Source organism: Equus przewalskii, chromosome 14 (assembly GCF_037783145.1).
Source record: "Equus przewalskii isolate Varuska chromosome 14, EquPr2, whole genome shotgun sequence".
NCBI classification, from domain to species: domain Eukaryota; kingdom Metazoa; phylum Chordata; class Mammalia; order Perissodactyla; family Equidae; genus Equus; species Equus przewalskii.
In genome coordinates, this window is record NC_091844.1 from 34169438 (window position 1) to 34187739 (window position 18302).

General features: G+C 35.2%; 1 protein-coding gene and 2 long non-coding RNA genes across 5 annotated transcripts in view; 2 read left to right on the forward strand and 1 right to left on the reverse strand.

Moving 5' to 3' along the window:
- Window positions 1–13348, forward strand: part of LOC139075741 (uncharacterized) — a 32833-nt gene extending 19485 nt beyond the window's left edge. The window contains exon 3 of the long non-coding RNA XR_011526492.1: window positions 12691–13348. This is a non-coding gene — a long non-coding RNA (uncharacterized lncRNA). The remainder of the gene's footprint in view (window positions 1–12690) is intronic.
- On the reverse strand, window positions 1829–16476 carry ETAA1 (ETAA1 activator of ATR kinase). Of its 3 annotated transcripts, none has more exons than XM_070573856.1 (6): window positions 16043–16476; window positions 14732–14860; window positions 13677–13753; window positions 10449–10561; window positions 8133–10189; window positions 1829–2831 (listed from the first exon to the last, which is right to left on the reverse strand). In XM_070573856.1, exons 1-6 carry the CDS (start codon window positions 16263–16265, stop codon window positions 2713–2715), a joined length of 2718 nt encoding a protein of 905 aa, XP_070429957.1. In that variant the 5' UTR covers window positions 16266–16476; the 3' UTR covers window positions 1829–2712. The 3 variants fall into 3 exon arrangements, with proteins under 3 accessions (XP_070429957.1, XP_070429958.1, XP_070429959.1); XM_070573857.1 differs by having other exon boundaries at window positions 14732–14856; window positions 16043–16401; XM_070573858.1 differs by lacking the exon at window positions 16043–16476 and having other exon boundaries at window positions 13677–13747; window positions 14725–14854.
- The window catches only part of LOC139075742 (uncharacterized), a 93535-nt gene continuing 90819 nt past the window's right edge, over window positions 15587–18302 (forward strand). Inside the window, exon 1 of the long non-coding RNA XR_011526493.1 lies at window positions 15587–15799. This is a non-coding gene — a long non-coding RNA (uncharacterized lncRNA). The remainder of the gene's footprint in view (window positions 15800–18302) is intronic.

Consider the following 18302-nt stretch of genomic DNA (forward strand, 5'->3'; position numbering starts at 1 on the left):
ATGTACTCATTTATGAAGTCTAAGGGAAGCACAAGGACCCAAGTATGTTGTTTTGTTTTTGAGTCCCACAAGTGATTTTGTTCACCACATCCCAGCAAGAATTGAAAACCATGGTCAGACTTTAGATAAATTATCACTTAGATTAATCAGTATTAGGTTAAATTTAAACTGTTCTTGGAAACATCTTCCAATCCTGAAGCTCAGCGAATGAGAGTCAAATTGCTTCAAGTAGGGCAAGGAAGAATCTCTGCCATTAGAATTTGTCTAAATTCATTCAACATTTAATAAGTAACCACTGAATATCAGTATCAGGTAGACAGAGATAAGTAATGTACCTCTGTTCTCAGGAACTTAAACATTTGTGATAATAGAGTATAATGATATAAGCAGTGTTTCTCAAAGTGTGGTACATGCCTGCCCACCACTGACTGTATCTGTAACATACAACCCAAGTTTTCCTGAGATTGGGGTTGCACATCTGCAGCAAGAAAGAATAATGATAGACAGGCTCTACTCTGCAGTAGATTTTCCTGTAATAATGGCATTATTAGCATCAGTTTTTCTGCAGCCAGCCTGAGATACATAAACAGCAGCAGAGCTTGAGCTGGAATAGAACTGCCAGGGCTACCAATTACTCCTTCCCTGTGTGGAAACAGATTCCAGAGAGACTGGAAAGAGACACTATCTAGACAGAGAAACTATCTACACCTCTGCATGCTCATTCATGGTCCACTCAATGCCTGCTGTTTCCAACAACAGGAAAGGGAAGAAGAATCAGGATAGGAAAGCAGAGTGTGAACAGCAGGAGTAATCCTAGAAACTCAATTATGTTCAGGTTCAGATGTGCTGGGCCAATAGTCCACCCAACATTCACAAGTACTATAAAGTATCCTTTTAAAGAGAAAGAGGTCACTTTAAGACAACTATTAAATAAACAGCAGTATAGGCTATATGAGAATATGGCAAAATGAGAAGTTTTAGAAATATTACTAGAACTGAATAATGAATTGCCCCATGAAAGATGCAAGAAATAAGTACCACCATGATCAGAGAGAAGAAGTCAATTCCAGTGAGGATGGTCAGGTATGAGTTTCAGAGAAGCTGAGACGTATTAGGCTGAGTCTTAATGAATGGACAGAACAGGCTAAAGGAACTCTGGAAGAAGCAAGTGGCAGGTAGGGAAGAGCTTAAGCAAAGGTAGACATACCCAAAGCATAGTAAGAACACAGTGAACTCACTTTAGAAAAAGATAAAGATTCTCAGTTCTTCATTGTCTTACATATAAAACTTACCTGTATTTATTTAGGTTCTTTATTATCTATTCTTAGACAAATAATAAAGGTTGCCTGGAATGTGTTATTTCACTGTATATATGAAAATGCAGTATTCAAAATGATATATCTCTATATGGCAATACCTTAAAATGCATTAATTATTTTGATATTATCATAGCTCTAAGATACCTGAATAGTGGTGAACACCCTAATAGGTATTTCACATCTATAACTTTTGTCAGGTCTCTTAAAGCCATTTGGGATGAATAAAGCATCCTTACTGCCCTTATGCTCTCTAAGATTTTTACTTCTGGCTTAGCAAATTCCAAACAGGCAAAAAGAAAAAGGAGCAATAGGATGAACAAATTACTAAAATCAGGAAATTAATCAAGGTAAAATTACATAGTTATAGGAAAACTGAAAATAGAAGATTCTCATTTTTATATCCTGGAATGATTAATTCTTTAATACAAGAAACAATGAGCATTATTATTAAACAGTCCTTAAGGTAATTTTAGTTACATTTTTTGTTTTATACTATAAAATAATTAATACTCCCACAAACAAGTTATTTTATGTGCTAATTAATACCCTGAGGCAAATGATACAACTGTCAAAGTATCCATTAGAATGAAAAAAATTCTAATCCTAGCACAGCTTTAACTTGCCTTGTGACTTTCAGAATAACAGTATTCATTTCTCACCTATACAAGAAAGAAGCTGAACCAGATGATATCTAAAGTTTCTCACAGTTCTAAGTGTTGATGATGTTACATTACTTATATAGCCAATCCACTTTCTTTTTTCTAAACCAAACTTCTTAAATCAGCATTTTCCCTAAAAATGGTGGAAACTTTCCAAAATGTATCACGTTTTAGAAAATTAAAATTCAAATATATTTCAGACTAGGAATTGAAAATAGTAATTTCCTTACAAATAAATTGAAGTACTTTATTTCCTACCAACCATGTTCCTAAGAATATGGAAGTATTAATTAAAATTTAGAAATGTATAAAAACTTCAAGGAACTGCTACTGAAAGTAAAACTATTACAAAAAGTCTCTATTAACTTACTAAGTCGAAGCTTTGTAATAGGAAAAGATTTATTACAATAAAAGTTACATAGATTACCTATTTTTTGATGATCCTCTGTCACAGTATTTAAAAATGTAACTATTTTCCTGTGTATAATTTTACCACATAATTGCTAACTTTGCAGAATTTCCAAAACATACGCAATTACTTTCACACACATCTCCAAGGAAAGGTTTCACTGACTACTGCAAACACTGATTTATCAAATAAAGTAGAAGTCCATGCTTTATAACTCAGCATTAAATTTCTCATAGAGAAACTAAGAAAAAATATTTTCTATCATAGATAGTTATCAACTGTCTTTGTTAAGTCCTCCAACTAATATTTCATTAAAGAAATCAAGTTAAGTGGGAGCTGCCTTTACAGATGATGCCTGTGATCTGGCCATTCTTCGAACCAGTGCTTCTTGCCTTTTTCTCTTAATTTCTTCAGGAGAATACCTTCTATTTTTCTCTTCTTCCTCTAAAAATTAAACAAAATATAAATATTAGTTTTATAGACTATGAAATCATTCTGAATATGAGTCTTCATTTTTACTTGTTTATTGCCCAGATTTGCCACATTGGTTTGGCCATTAAATCACACTAAATTACTGCATGTAAGATTCCAAGTACAGATATAACGCTCTAACCCAGAAAGAAATCAAGCACTGACCACTTTGTCTCCATTTGATGCACTCTTTTTCACAGTGTGATAAAATTCATTGTATTAAAAACTGTACATTTTGACTACCCAGCAAATAATTCTTGTGAACAATGACATCTAATTTATACAAGTGACAAATGAATACATTTTAAAAACAAACTGGGATTTTAAATGTTGTATAAACTTTAATACAAAAGGAGTCAAAATATAACTAATTAAATTAGATATCAATATAGTATTTTTACTATAAGATAAGCTATATTAAAATCACACCTACTTTTTTCCTCTATAAAGCTCCAAGATTTTCATTTCAGCCACTTAGGAAAAATTAAACTAGAGTGATAGAGTGAAATCTATCATGTCAACAAATGTGTAACTTACTGTTAGATATTATATTTTTATTTTGAGAACACATTTTACTTAAACATTAGAAGATTATTTCAAATAGCAGAATATTTGAATAAAATCAATTTGAATATCTTTTTAATACATAAAAATGCAAAGCATTCTGACATTTTTTTTTCCCAAGGAAGATTAGCCCTGAGCTAACTGCTGCCAATCCTTCTCTTTTTGCTGAGGAAGGCTGGCCCTGAGCTAACATCTGTGCCCATCTTCCTCTACTTTATATGTAGGATGCCTACCACAGCATGGCTTGCCACACAGTGCCATGTCCGCACCCGGGATCCGAACCAGCAAACCCCGGGCCACCAAAGTGGAATGTGCACACTTAACCACTGCGCCACCAGGCCAGCCCCCGATATATTCTTACATAGCACATGTTAGTGTGTATCTGAGATAAACATACTGTAAAATAAACGTTTTGTAAATTAAATAAATGAAAATAAGAAAGTGCAGTTTTAATAAAGCCTGCAATTCTACCTCTGCCAAAATACCAAATTCTAATAAAATGAATTTCAGTTAAGTCACTTTGAGCTAAAATTATTAGATTATCCATATAATGCTAATAAGAATCAAAGTTCGAAATTAGCAAACCTATTTCTTCACTTCAATGTTGTTTTAAAAATTAAGATCATCACCGCAATATATATTTACGTGACCTTGTGTTGGTAAAACTGTTTATCTTGTAAATTCTGCCTTTCAGAGAAGTGAATAAGAACCCACAGTACTGTCAGCAGAGCAATATTATTTACAGTGACATCCAGACAAATGTTCAGAATTTATTTGTTATAAGACATTTCTCTTGCTAACTAAGGGAGATATTTGCCCAAAATATATCATCAGTCTGTCTCCCCTTCCTTACTTGGTATAATCAGAAATGAGAGTGGGTGTTGAAGGCAAGATAGCTATAATTTGAATAAATTCCCCAGATGATTCTGATGCCTTTTATTTCCTAAATTAATTATCTCACAGACTGTAGCTATTTTTTCTTACAGAAAGATACAAGATATTTCATAATTAGCTTGACTATCTAATATTTTAGTCTCAAAGCTGAGAAACACAAACTCAGAATACACACAAACACAGTTTATATTCAATTGACCATAAGTTTGGAAGAAAAACAGGTTAATAATCCATGATGGCAGAAAAGAACACAGCTCCCTAAAATTGGCCTTACAATTGGCTTGCTGATATTCTGGAAAATAACTTCCAATGATATAATAAAGTCACACCATGAAAGTTTGACTTAAGAGTCATCCATTTCTCCCATCAGCCTTTCTTTAACTCAATCCGCAATAAAAATACATGGCAAAGTCTCAAACTATTGCAAGGTACAAAGCAAGAGTTGCTCTTCTTAATCTTTACCCTAAAGCAGGGGTCAGCAGTTTTTTTTCCCTGTAAAGGGTCAGAAAGTAAATACGTTAACCTTTGAGGGTCATATGCTCTCTCATTGTAACTGCTCAACTCTGTCACTCTAGCATAAAAACAGCCCCAGATGATACATAAACAAACACATGTGTTAAAATAGAATGTTGTTTATGGACAATAAAATTTGAATTCCATATAATTTTCAAAAGTCATGAAATATTCTTTTGATTTTTTCAGCCATTTAAAATGTAAAAACCATCTTAGTGTGCTGGCTGTACAAAAAACAGGCAATAGGCTGGATTTGGACAGGCCATGGTTTGCCAAACCCTACATCAAAGCAATGAGGTAGTTAAATGGGTTTTGTTTCAAAGACATTCCCTGGAGAGCAGCTTGATTGCTACATACCAATGCAAAAGGAAGTGGAAACAATAGAAAATATCAACAAGGTTAATATTAATGAGAAAATTAGGTACTGTCAATTAACTTAAGGGAAAAATTGATAAAGTTAGTTGAAAGGCAGATCATCCATCCAGAAAAAATGCAGACAGGAGAGCAGACAGGAGTTTTGGGGAAACTCAAATATTCCAGAGGGTTTAATGGAGTTGTAACTATATGTAAATAAATTCACGTTGGAAGTATAGTTCAATTAATTAGACGTATTTAAATATATAAATTTAAATATTTAAAATTATTAGAGATGGACAACAATATTTAAAGTTTCAAAAATCTAATTTGGGCTGTAATGTAGAGAAATACTCATTGTCAGTGTTGACAAGAATATAAACCGATATACCTTTTTGGGAAGATTTGGCAATATCCATCAAAATTCAAAACATTCTCTTATACCAATTTTTCAGTAATTAATAGATACAAGTGCATGAGCATGCAGAAATTTACATAGAAGGATATTCACTGGAGGATTGTTTGTAACACAAAAAACTGCAACCAAACTAAACTTCCATCAATAGAGAAAGTTAAATAAATTATGGCGCATACATATAATAACATAATTTGTAGTCATTAAAAGGACTGAAGCAAAACTATATGTACTAACAGGAAAAAAGAACTATAATATATTAAGTGAAGGTAAAACCAATTTGCCAAATAGTGGGTATATAGTATATAATTCTATCTATTTAAATAAATCTACAGGTATACACACACACATTTGTATACGCACAGAAAATTCTACATGATGTATTCCAAACTGTTAACAGTGGCTTCCCCCGAGGAATGGTTGTGAGAAAGGAGAAACAGAGGACTTAACTTTTTACTTCAAATTAATCTATATTGTTTTCTTTATTTCTTTTTAAACAACCAGCATAGTCCTGTTATAAGCTACCAAAAAGGTGGGAGGGGTCATTTAAATAGGAAAGTTCTAGCAGTAATGCCAATAAAGCATCATCTAGAATCTAAACATTAAACAATAATCTAATGTTAAAAGAAACTAAAAACTCCCTCACCATATTAGCATTGATCTACATAACAGATAAGAATCCTAATGTTAGCTCCAAGTGAGGGAAACTGGTTAAGAAAATCCATAATTACAAGCTAGAATAGTAAGTGCTGTAACAGAAGTTAGCACTAGGTATTGGAGAAACCCAGAGAAAGTGACTCTACATCATTCGGGGTGGTTAGAAATACAGTGTGTTTTAAAGACAAATGGAAAATGGCCAGGCAGATCTGGTGTGTGCATATGGGGGCACTATGTTTCTGGTGAAGGCAACAGCATCTGCAAGGGATGAGGCTGCGAGAAAACACTATGCCTAAGAAGCACAAGTAGTTATGCCAGACATATTCCCTTTTAAAAAATATTACAGTACCAGGGAATAACAGACTTTTCACATTATATCGTACAATGTTTATTCAAATATTTATTTATTTATTTACTTTTTGGTGAGAAAAGATTGGCCCTGAGCTAACATCTGTTGCCAATCTTCCTCTTTTTTTTGCTTGAGGAAGATTGTCCCTGAGCTAACATCTGTACCAATCTTCTCCAATTTGTATGTGGGATGCCGTCACAGAATGGCGAGTGGTGTGTAGGTCTGCATCTGGGATGCAAACCCACAAACCCCAGGCCACTGAAGAAGAGCATGCAAACTTAACCACCATGCTACCAGGCTGGCCACTCAAATATTTATTAAACATCTAGTAGGTGGCAGATGCCCTGGCAGGCCTAGGTATTCACTAAAAAGACAGACAATAATCAATATTTAATTGAAAATTGTAATAAAGGAAATGAAGGAAATAAGAGAGATAATGGAAATAACATGGAAAAGACCTACTTACAGATTGTTCAAGGAAGAACTCTATGAGAGGGTACTACTTAAACTGAGACCTAAGGATAAACAGATACCAACCAAAGGGTTGGAGTGGGGGTCAAATGTTGGGAAGGAGCAATCATAGTTGGGAATAGCCTAGTCCAAGCTTCTGAACCAGGAAAGAATCTATTCTGTTTGAGGAATTGAAACACAGCTGGTATCCCTGAAGCTTAGTAGGTAAGGGAAAAAAGAGGACAGGCAGGTTAAGGAGAGATATTCCAGGGCCTTGTAGATCATAGCGTAAAGTAAGGATCTTATTTGAAATATTATGGGCATCCATTGAAAGTTATGCTTAAGCACTGAAATGCCATGTTCACCTATTTGTTTTTAAAAGATTCTTCTGCTATTTGGAGACTAGAATTGAAAGGAGGCAGGTAAAAAAACTGTGGTAGTCTAGTCAAAATATTGGCTTGGATAAGAATGAGAGCAGCAGAGTGAGAAAAATGGTTTTGAGGTAGAAGCAACTGAACTTGTTGATAGAAAGGAGAAGCGGGGAAAGGAGGAATTAGAAGAATCAAAGACGACAGGCTGTACCCAGTAAATTAAAATTCTAACCATCACAACTTTTATAGCAGATACTATATTAGCAAAAGTGTCTAATTAGAATGCTCTAAATTTTCAAATACTGTTCACCTCAATGTTCCACTAAACACAGGATTACGATTATTCAAGTTTTAAAACAATGAGATATTTAGTAAATATACACAATCTCACAGTGCAATACATATATCTAAAAGTATGATTTTCCAGGAAATAACAGAAAACATTCAACAAATAATATTGAGTGCCTACTATATGCTAGTCATTGCATTAAACATTGGGAAAGAATTCAATGTGGTCTTGTGAAAACATAAATCACCCACTCTTTGTATATTCCAGCATAATTATTTGTAAGAACCACTTTAAGCATTCTAGTTAAACATCATAGAATAGTATTTACCTTATATGTTAAACAAATTCAATACAACAAATAACTAGTTCGGCTATTTTCCAACATAATACTTTTCAATGAAAATTATTACATACAAACCTTTTGAAGGTTGTCTCAAAGATTCAGAAAGTTTCACCAAAGATTGCGGTTGAACAGCCTTCCCACATAATGGGATGCCAGGAGTGTTATTTTTCTCCAAATCCTGTTTAATTTTGGTATCAGAAATACTTCCTGTTACACAATTTTCATTAAACTGGGAACAAATCTGAGAATTTTCCATCTTTGTAAACGTATACTTAGAAAATCTAACTGTCCTGTTAAGGTCACTCTGTGCTTCAGCTGTTATGGTCCTATGGGATAGATGCTTAGAACTCAATTTCTTCTTACAAGTAGCAGTTTCTGTAGTCATATGATCTGAACTCACATTGAAACTTGAACCTCCTGTAAGAATTGATTTGGAACCATTCACTTGTATTGGAACATCTGTGTTATTCCAAGAGACATGGAGATTATTGGCCTGACAATTCAAGTTCTTAGGGTATATAGTCAAATTTGTCGTAGCACCCAGAAAACCTGGAGAATTTCCACAAATTTCCCTTTTCTCCATTTTCATTGATTTATTTATTTGTGAATTATTTGTCGATGAAGACATATGCACTGAAATGCTATTCAGATTCAAATGCTTCCGTTGCATCAACTGGCTCCTTTGTTTAGATGTAGTAAACATGTTTTTGGCTCCGTGTGTGGAACTATTATTGATCTCAAGTATACTTTCTGATGTCTTGCTGTCTCTTCTAACGTCTTGTTGCTGAGTTAGTCTTTCAACATCATCACACGCTTGGTATAATAAATCATCATCTACATCATCTGCTTCCCAGGTATTCTCTAATTGGTGACATGCTTTAACAATTTCATTGGCAAATGATGGATCACTCCAATCATCAAAGAAAGAATCTAACTTGGATGCATTAGTCTGATTTGGGTTATGAACACTGGTTTCATTGTCCAAAGCTGCAGAGCCAAAAGGATCTATAGTAGCAGGTGCTTTAAAAGACTGATTAAAAATGGCCTGATTTTTTTGTTCATTAGAATATCCTGTGTTCAAAGTAGACTTTTTTTCAGAAGCATTTACTTTAGAAGTAAATTTAGTATGAATATCTTCCTTGACTTTTGTCAGATCAAATGCAGCTGCACAATCTTGCATTTTGTCTTGAACAACAATTTTATTGAAAGATTTCTCAAATTTCATTTTATTTCCAGTGGATGGTAATTTGTTTGGTTTACCATTTGGATCTGGCAAAAAACTATATTTTCCAGCATCTATTAATTCACTGTTATGTGTCTTTGAAGGAAGATCTTGTAAAATTTTTGAATCTTTTAATCTGGCATCTAGACTTGAATTAGTTCTTGACTTACTTTTATCATTTTTATTGTTAAAGGTACAAATTCCTCTTCGATCAACAATTTGGGTTGTTTTAGAAGCAGGGAAAAGTTCAGACATTTCGCCATTTTGCATAACAAAAAGTTCATTACTTAATAAGTTTTCCCAATCATCCTCAAAATCACTGGTAGCAAACGCATCAAGGTGCTTATTAAAAGCTTCCGGTTCCTTAGTACTGGAAGTCGCACATGATTTTGTCATTCCAGGATTATCTACTTGACAAGAAAGCGATCCTGGGGTTTTATTTGGCAGTTTTTCAGTGACCCGAGTTTCGTTAGTAATGATTTTCTCCTCTTTCAAAACACTCTTCTTTCCAAAGGTGGTATTACTGATGTTCAAAAAAGTATCTGACAGATCTTGGCTTATCTGTCCGCTACATTTCTGAGTAGAACCATCAAAAATGGCATTAAAGGCTGCTTCAGCATTTTGGTCAAATGGCTTCTGACTGCTATTTTGATCATTTACCACAGGTATCTTGGTGTTTTCGTTCACTGGCTTCCTTATTATAGCATTATCGATCTCGAGAACTCTATCATGGAATAACTGCATCTGTACATTATCTTCATAATTATTTAAAGTCTCTGTTTCTGAAATCATCTGGATAAAATCATGATTTCTCTTGTTTTGCTCTTGAATCACATCTAGCTCTTCCATATTTTTATCAAATTGCTTAGCCAATTTCATAAGTTCTTCCTCTCGACTTTGTGTTTTTAACCTATTAAACAAATATTTTAAAATTATAACTGAGAAAAGTTCCGAGTTATTATAAATATTCAATTGGTATTTAACATATTTTAATGCGTTAAACTTGAAAATTTTATCTTACATTATAATTATTTTGTCCAAAATTTTACATGTCAAAACCAAGGAAAATAATTTATAACCATTTTGATATATTCACAAAACCAAAATAGGATATTATTAAAAATATTTACTTCACTGAATGTCAGAAAAGCTGAAAAGTTTGAGCTTACTTTGTGCAGCTGATTTTTGCTCTTGATTTTCCTTTTGCAACATTAGGAGTGCAAGGAATGGCAGTTTCACCAATCCACATGCCCAGCATGGAGTTTGCTGCTGGTTTTTCATCCTTTGGCAAAAGAGGAAAAAAAGAGGTTTAAAAGCAAAAGGATAAAAAAAAAAGAAGAAAAGAAAAAGAAAACTTCAATTAAGTTGAATTATTTTCCTAAAGCAATAAATTCTGGTACAGTGATAATTACTAAACAAACTCCCAAACAATGAGAAGTTGAAAGATGGCAATAATAAATTGCAAGAAGTGATTTATTTAAGCTTCAGGGAATGAAAACATTTAAAATTGGGAATTTCTTATTTTCAAAAAGTTATAAGAATTTAATTAATTAACAAATATACATTTAATAGTAAAAGCACGTTTTTATCAAAAGAAAACTGATCAACTTATTTCAGCTGTCATAAGATATTCATAAAAATAAACATTAGTATCAGAAATAAACTGTGTAGCAGAAATCATCGAATTAAGAATAGAAATACATATGGAATTCTTTCTGTATTATCTGATTCTCCAAATTTTCCCTATGCCCATTATAATCATTACCTAAAGTTGGACAATCCATGTTGACCTGAATTGAGAACACTGAGAATTAAGGTCAGGCCTGAGTTAGAGGATAAGTGCAAGGTCAGAACTGATGCTAAGAATAAGGCAGGGATAAGAACAAAAATAAGTAGTGAAAGCAAAAAGAGAAGTTTAACCATTGTATAAAGGAGAGGAAAAAGTCATTTCAGTCCTGGATATTTTTGCTATGCTTTTCAGTCACTTGATCATACAAAAAATTAGAGAATGAGCTCATGCATGAGTTACAAACCAAACCAACAAGTCAAATAGGTTATCATTTTCTACTCTATTTTTATAGTACTACAATGAACATAAATAACTATCACATGAGGTAAAACTAATCTTTTCACTAGATTACAGGTTACTTGAAGGTAAGGACTATTCTTATGAGAGTTCAGCATCTAGCAAAATTCTGGGCATAAAGATGTCAGTTCATGTTTATTTACTAGAAGGTTTAGGTGAAAAGCTCCCTACAACTTGGTACTTTAAAATCCTCAATCAACAAGCAGTTTTCTGAGATGTCCAGTTGAATCTAGTAGATTTTAGCTTCACAAAATACTCAAGTCAACCAAAAATTTCACTTTCAGACGCAATATATATTTTCCTTTTTATTTCAATAACAATATTGAATTTAGGGAAAATAACATTCTTAAAGATTTAATGATGGACTTTTTGTCCATTTACAAGTAATTTTAAATTCATTCAAATTTTATAAAAGTATGACAACTTTATAAATTTTTATATATGTGTGTGTATATATATATATGTGTGTGTCCTATATATGTTTTTACACTATTTATAAGTGTTATATTTAAAAAAATTTCTTCATTAATAATTTCATAATTTATTGATTCCCAACTATAATCCAGGTGCTGTACAAAGTATCTAAACACACTACTTCATTTAATCCTAAAGAGCATACTGTATAGAGATGTTTAAAAATGGTGGGAAAATATACACCATCTTCCCCAAAAAATACTGTATGAAAGGTATCCCTAAAGAAAGAAATGACTGTCCAGTGAAAACAAAAGTGTGTATTTAATAAAGAATGTGATCCCTGAAAATACTAAGGTGACTTAACTATTTGAGGGGGATAAGTCACTTAAAAATAAACATGAATATGTCATTCTGAGAACACGACAAGCTTTAAAAAGCACCTCAAAACTACCAAAGATTTATATGCTTTAAAAGTGTTCAGTTGAAAAGGGTAACATTTAAAAGCAACTAATTTCCTTGTATTTATTCTTATACACAAGTTACCACTTGCATACTGTTGCCATTTCTTTATGTGAGCTTTTATTTCTAGCCCACTTAGGTAAAGGGTCCAATAATTTACTCAACTGTTATCTTTTTATCACTATTTAGGCTGGCCAGCCCAAACACATTTTATTATGCTTCTTTCATGTGAAACCCACAATTAATGAAGATCTATTGTTAACTTATGAAGTAAGTAGCAGTATGGCATAAACGCTATTTAACTAATGAACCATTTGTAAAATGAGTTTCTATGACATGCCAAAGATGGAATGCAGAGCTAGTAGCAACAGAGTTGTTTTGACTGTGCTAATTGTAATTTCAGATATTTTATAGCCACTAAAAAAAATGTTATTTCCTGTCTCCTCTACCAGGATGGCGGTGCTTCCTCATAACCACATTTTGGCCAGTGCCAGCCGTTGTTTATGGTCAACACATAGTCGCCATCCAAGCGCATGTCAAGGAAAAACACCATACCTCCTACAGAGAAGATACTGAGCAAAAAGTGGATGTTTTCTGGATTTAAATGTTATTAAATAAGAAAAAGAGAAGGAAAAGTAAAGAAGTTCAGAACAGAGGCTGACTTACATTTATATTTATATTTCACTCAAGCAGTACAAGTGAAATAAACTTTCGAAGATGGTTCTATTACAGCAAATAATTTAACTATCATAATTAACTGTAAAATAACCTCACATTTATAGTGCTCTATACTTTACAAAGCACTTTTATCCTAACTGAATCCTCATAATAATCCAATCAAAAGGGCAAGACAGGCAATACCTCCAGTTTATGACTGAATAAACTGAAGTTCTAAGAGATTATGTGACTTGTTTGGGGTCACCCAATACATGAGGCCAACTGAGAACTAACTCCAAATGCAAAGTTCCTTCCACCTTTATAAGCATTTCTTGATGATCTTCTCAGTCAGTAAGTATTAAGACGAGCAGTTTCAATGGGGAAAAGGTGTGCTATAGACAGTAAACAAATACCAATCACAAATAACTGAAAAGTTCACATTTTTATTGACTATTATTTTAGTAACTTGAAAAATGGTGCCATATACTGTTAAACAACATGAAAGAGAAAAGAAACACAAAGCTCTAGTCAAAAATCATCACTCCAAAAAAATTAAAATAAGACATATGCCTAGAAAAATATATATTACCAATTACACATTATGTTCCTTTCTTTGAAAGATGCATTTCAGTAGTAGAAAAGGTAAAAGTAATCTGCTGCTTTATCTTTGGAAAAGAGAATAGTAAAAGACAAAATATTTTTCACACAAACAAACCATACAAGGATTTAGGGGCACATTTTTCACTGTTTTAAAATAAACTATAAAACTAGTGATATTTACCTGAGGAGCAATACGACTAACAATATGTGAGATCTCATCACTATCTGTGGTGTAAATCTGTTTTTTTCTTCCTTTACCTAAAGAAATAAAGACGTTTCTATAAAAATCATAAACAAAAAAACCAATTTTTAAAAGTAGCAGTCACTTCTTAGAAAATTTTCATTAGCACAGCTTAGATCAGTATGCACTCTGACATCACATGCCTATCACAGCAATACAATCACACAAGGTTCTCAAAAAACATCTGCTGTATTAAAGTTCCTGATGTCGTCAGAGAAATGCAAATCAAAACTACACTAAGATACCACATTTAGACCCATTAGATTGGTATAACCAAGACAAAAAATAACAAATGTTGGAGAGGTTGTGGAGAAAAGGGAACCCTCATACACTGCTGGTGGGAATGCAAACTGGTGCAGCTGCTGCGGAAAACAGTATGGAGATTCCTCAAAAAACTAAAAATAGAACTACCATAAGATCCAGCTATCCCACTACTGGCTATCGATCCAAAGAACTTGAAATCAACAATTCAAAGAGACTTATGCATCCCTGTGTTCCTTGCAGCATTATGCACAATAGCTAAGACTTGGAAGCAACCCAAGTGCCCATGACTGATGACTGCACAAAGACAATATGGTGTAAATATACAATGGAATACTACTCAGCCATAAAAAGACAAAATTGTCCCATTTGCAACAACATGGATGGACCTTGAGGGTATTATGTTAAGCGAAATAAGCCAGACAGAGAAAGACAAACACTGTATGATTTCACTCATATGTGGAAGATAAACTAACACATGCACAAAGAGAACTATTTAGTGGTTACCAGGGGGAAGGAGGGTGGAGGGTGGGCACAAAGGGTGAAGGGGCACATATATATGGTGACTGACAAATAATACTGTACAACTGAAATTTCACAATGTTATAAACTGTGACGACCTCAATAAAAATTTTTTTAAAAAGTTCCCGATGTTGTTACCTCAGTAGTTCTACAGCTAGATCATAATCATTTATGAAATATTTAACCAGATAAAAATGTTAATAACAAATTACCTAACTGCTTTGTCATTGGAGAATTTTGATCCCAAAAGATATCATTCTGTCCATCTGGATCATTAGGAGAACTGAAGGTAGATGACAATAAATCCATTCTGAGCAATCGCTTTGGTGTTTCATATCTTTCTACATAAAATGAGATTAAAATAACAATTGTTGCATTTTAAAGTTTTACTTACTTCATCATACCCCCAAGTCAAATAGTAGCTTACACCAGACTACTTTTTATAGTCCAATTATAAGACTCTCTCCCAGAGATGGCTATATTACTTTAACCACAATTGAAATGTTTGCTTCACATAAAAATCCTTGTAATACTTCACAAATGTGACACTGTAACTAGCAAATTAAAATTGACAATCTAGTAACTCTATGAATGTATAATACGGTATAACCTAGCCAGTCTATTCATTACCACTAGAACTTGGCAGCTTTGGGAACCACCTATAATTTATCGATAGATTTCAAAAATCAAAAGGGTCCCAACAGAAACTTGAGTAAAAAATCTAGTTTATCCCCCTTTTACCCACTCTAGCAACTTACAATAATTACTTCAAAAGGCTTTAGTAGTGATCATCCATTTCTTAGGAAGTTTTGTCTAGTACCATTTTTAAATTTCTACAAAGATTTATTTTTGTTCATTCCGGAATTGCTTTAGGGGAGTAAACTAAAGACAAGTAAAGTAACAAAAGCTGTATTTTAAGAACATGTTCTAGAAAAGACCTTTTGTAAGAGTTTCTGTTCCTACCAGGATTTACTAAAACTTTTAAAACAGAACACCCCAAGTTGATCAGAAGGAAATATTCAGGTGCACTCGGGTTCCTACTCCTAGGAACTTCCGATTTATTCATCAGGTGAGACAACACCACGGATCTGAAGATGCAGACAGCTGGAGCTCGTCCTACAGGCCCTTCTCTATAGCAAGTCAGGGCACACGGTGTCAGGGGAAATAAGTGCCCAGGGAACTAGTCAGCGGAAGGCCTCAGCGCTATCAAGGTTCTCCTCGCCCGGCCGCCACTGAGGCCCGGAGGCGCAGCCGAGCCAGGCGCCGCCCTCCCCAGACAGGTAAACCACACGACCCACTCCTGTGGCTGGGGCGGCAAGTGGGCGGTCAGACCTAACCGGGCGACGCTCAGACTCAGGGACCAACGCCTCGGGGGGAGTGGTGCCGGGTTATTTTTGGATCACGAGGGGAGAAGCCCAGAGAGGAGCGCACTCAGACTCCACCCCCTACCCCCGCCCAGCCTGCCCGCGGGGCCGTGGGGCTGCAGCGCCGAGGCCCGCAGAGGCCGCGCAGACCCGCCTCACCCTCGGGGTGACTTTTACTGCACGCAGCGGCTGCCGGAGGCTGCTCCTGCTGCGGCCGGGCCCGTGGCGGCCCCTCTCCGACCCCGCCGAGCCCCGAGCCGCGGGCCGCCCTCAGCCGTCTCTTCCGTGGCTCGACCACTGAGCTGCATTCCTCGGCCGCCGCCGCCGTCCGCGGCGGGTTCTTCAGGCCAGGGCTGTCTCCATGTTTCCTTCGCCGACTCATTGCCTAGGACCCCCTCCACCAGCCGCTTCTCCTTTCACATTTTGCCACAGGCAGATGGGTAAGGCAGTGGAACTATAAGCAGGATCCCGCGCCAACGGCCGCCGCCATTTTGGCCGGTGGGGGCGCTCCTAAGGGCGGCCGCTGATTGGCTGTCCGGACGAGGGGCGGAGCGATCAGGGTGCCGGCGGCGCGCGCTTACGCAGCCCGCACCGCGCCTGCTCGGCCCTGCTCAGACTCTCCGGCTTTGAAAGTGACAGCCAGGGCTAGTGGTCTGGCCTCCCTAGCTGAGAGTGAGAGTATGTGAGGTGGAAAGAAAATTGAATCCACTGGCATTTTTTTAAACTGAATTTACAATTAGAATTACACTCTACTACGATTCAGGTTATTGTGGGTATTGGTAGTTTTTAAGAAGAGAAAGTAAGGTACAGATTAGGAAGAAGAAATAAAACTTTTTCATAAATGATATGTGCATAGAAAAATCCAAAAATAGGAAAAGTTATTCATAAATTTATTAAACAGTTACTGATACAAAGTCAACAAAGATCAATTGTTTCAGTAGATTGGTAACAAATGTAACATTGACATTTTAAAGAAATGATTTATAATAGCATACAAGATATCAAATAACTAAGAATAAATTTCACCAAAGATTGCAACACCTCTACAGAGAGAAATACGAAATAGGTTTGAAAGAAATTGAAGACCTAAATAAATGGAAGATTATACCATGTTCATGGGTTGCAAGACAATTTTGTTACAATGTCTGTTCTTCCCAAATTGCACTATAGGTTCAATGCAAATCCATTCACAATTGCAGTAGGGGTGTGTGTGTAATATAACAAGTTTATTTTAAAATGTACATAGATATGCAAGGGGCTGAAAATATCCAAGAAACTCTTGAAGCTCTCTTTTTGAATAGTAGAATTGGATATCTATCAGGTATCAAGACTTTCAAATTTATGATAATTAAGATAGTGTGGCAATGGTGAAAATAGGCAAACAGATAAAAGAAACAAAATAGCTCAAAATCAGACTTTTAAATAAATGGACACTTGATTTAAGACAAAGATGACCCTCCTGAGCAGTGGGAAAAGGACTTTTTGATAATAAATACTACGTGGTCAATTTGATACTCTCATGGAAAGACAACTTATAAGAAAGGCAACTTATACCTCAAACCATATCCCCAAATTAAGTGCAAATTGTTTATATGTTTAATGATGAAGATAAAATAATTAACATTCTAAAAGATGATAGAAATTATCTTCATGACAGATAACTAATTTTAAATTGAAAAAAGATCACCAACTATAAGAAATAATTATACATCTGACTGCATTAAATTGATACCTTGAGAACTTCTGTCCTTCTGAAGACAACACTAAAGAGAATGGAAAGCAAGTCATAGATTGGGAGAAAATATTTACAAGATACAAGATTAAGGGCCCACACATAAAATATATGAAGAACTGATATAAATCAGTAAGAAAATGATTGACCACCAATAAGAAAAATGGGTCATGGGGCCGGTCCCATGGCAGAGTGGTTAAGTTCGAGCGCTCTGCTTCGGCGGCCCAGGGTTTTGCCACTTGGAATCCTGGGCATGGACATGGCACCACTCGTCAAGCCATGCTGAGGTGGCATCCCACATGCCACAACTGGAAGGACTCACAACTGAAAATACACTTCTATGTACCGGGGGGCTTTGGGAGAAAAATAAAATCTTTAAAACAACAAAAAGTAAAGAAAAGTGGGTCATATACTTTAGCAGGCTCTCCAAAAGAAAATCTAAATAATCTACAAACTTGTATAAATGGGCTCAACCTCATTTGTAATGAGGAAAATGAAAATGAAAACCACAATGTGATACTCCTTACACCCATCAGAATGGCTAAAATTAAAAAGACTGACAATAGGGGTATCCAGGAAGTAAATGAGAGATGAGACCACAGCCCCAGGTAAACTCCTTGATTGCAGCCTGTGAGAGACCCAGAGCTAGAGGACGCAACGAATGGGAACTGTCACAGGCTCCTGGTG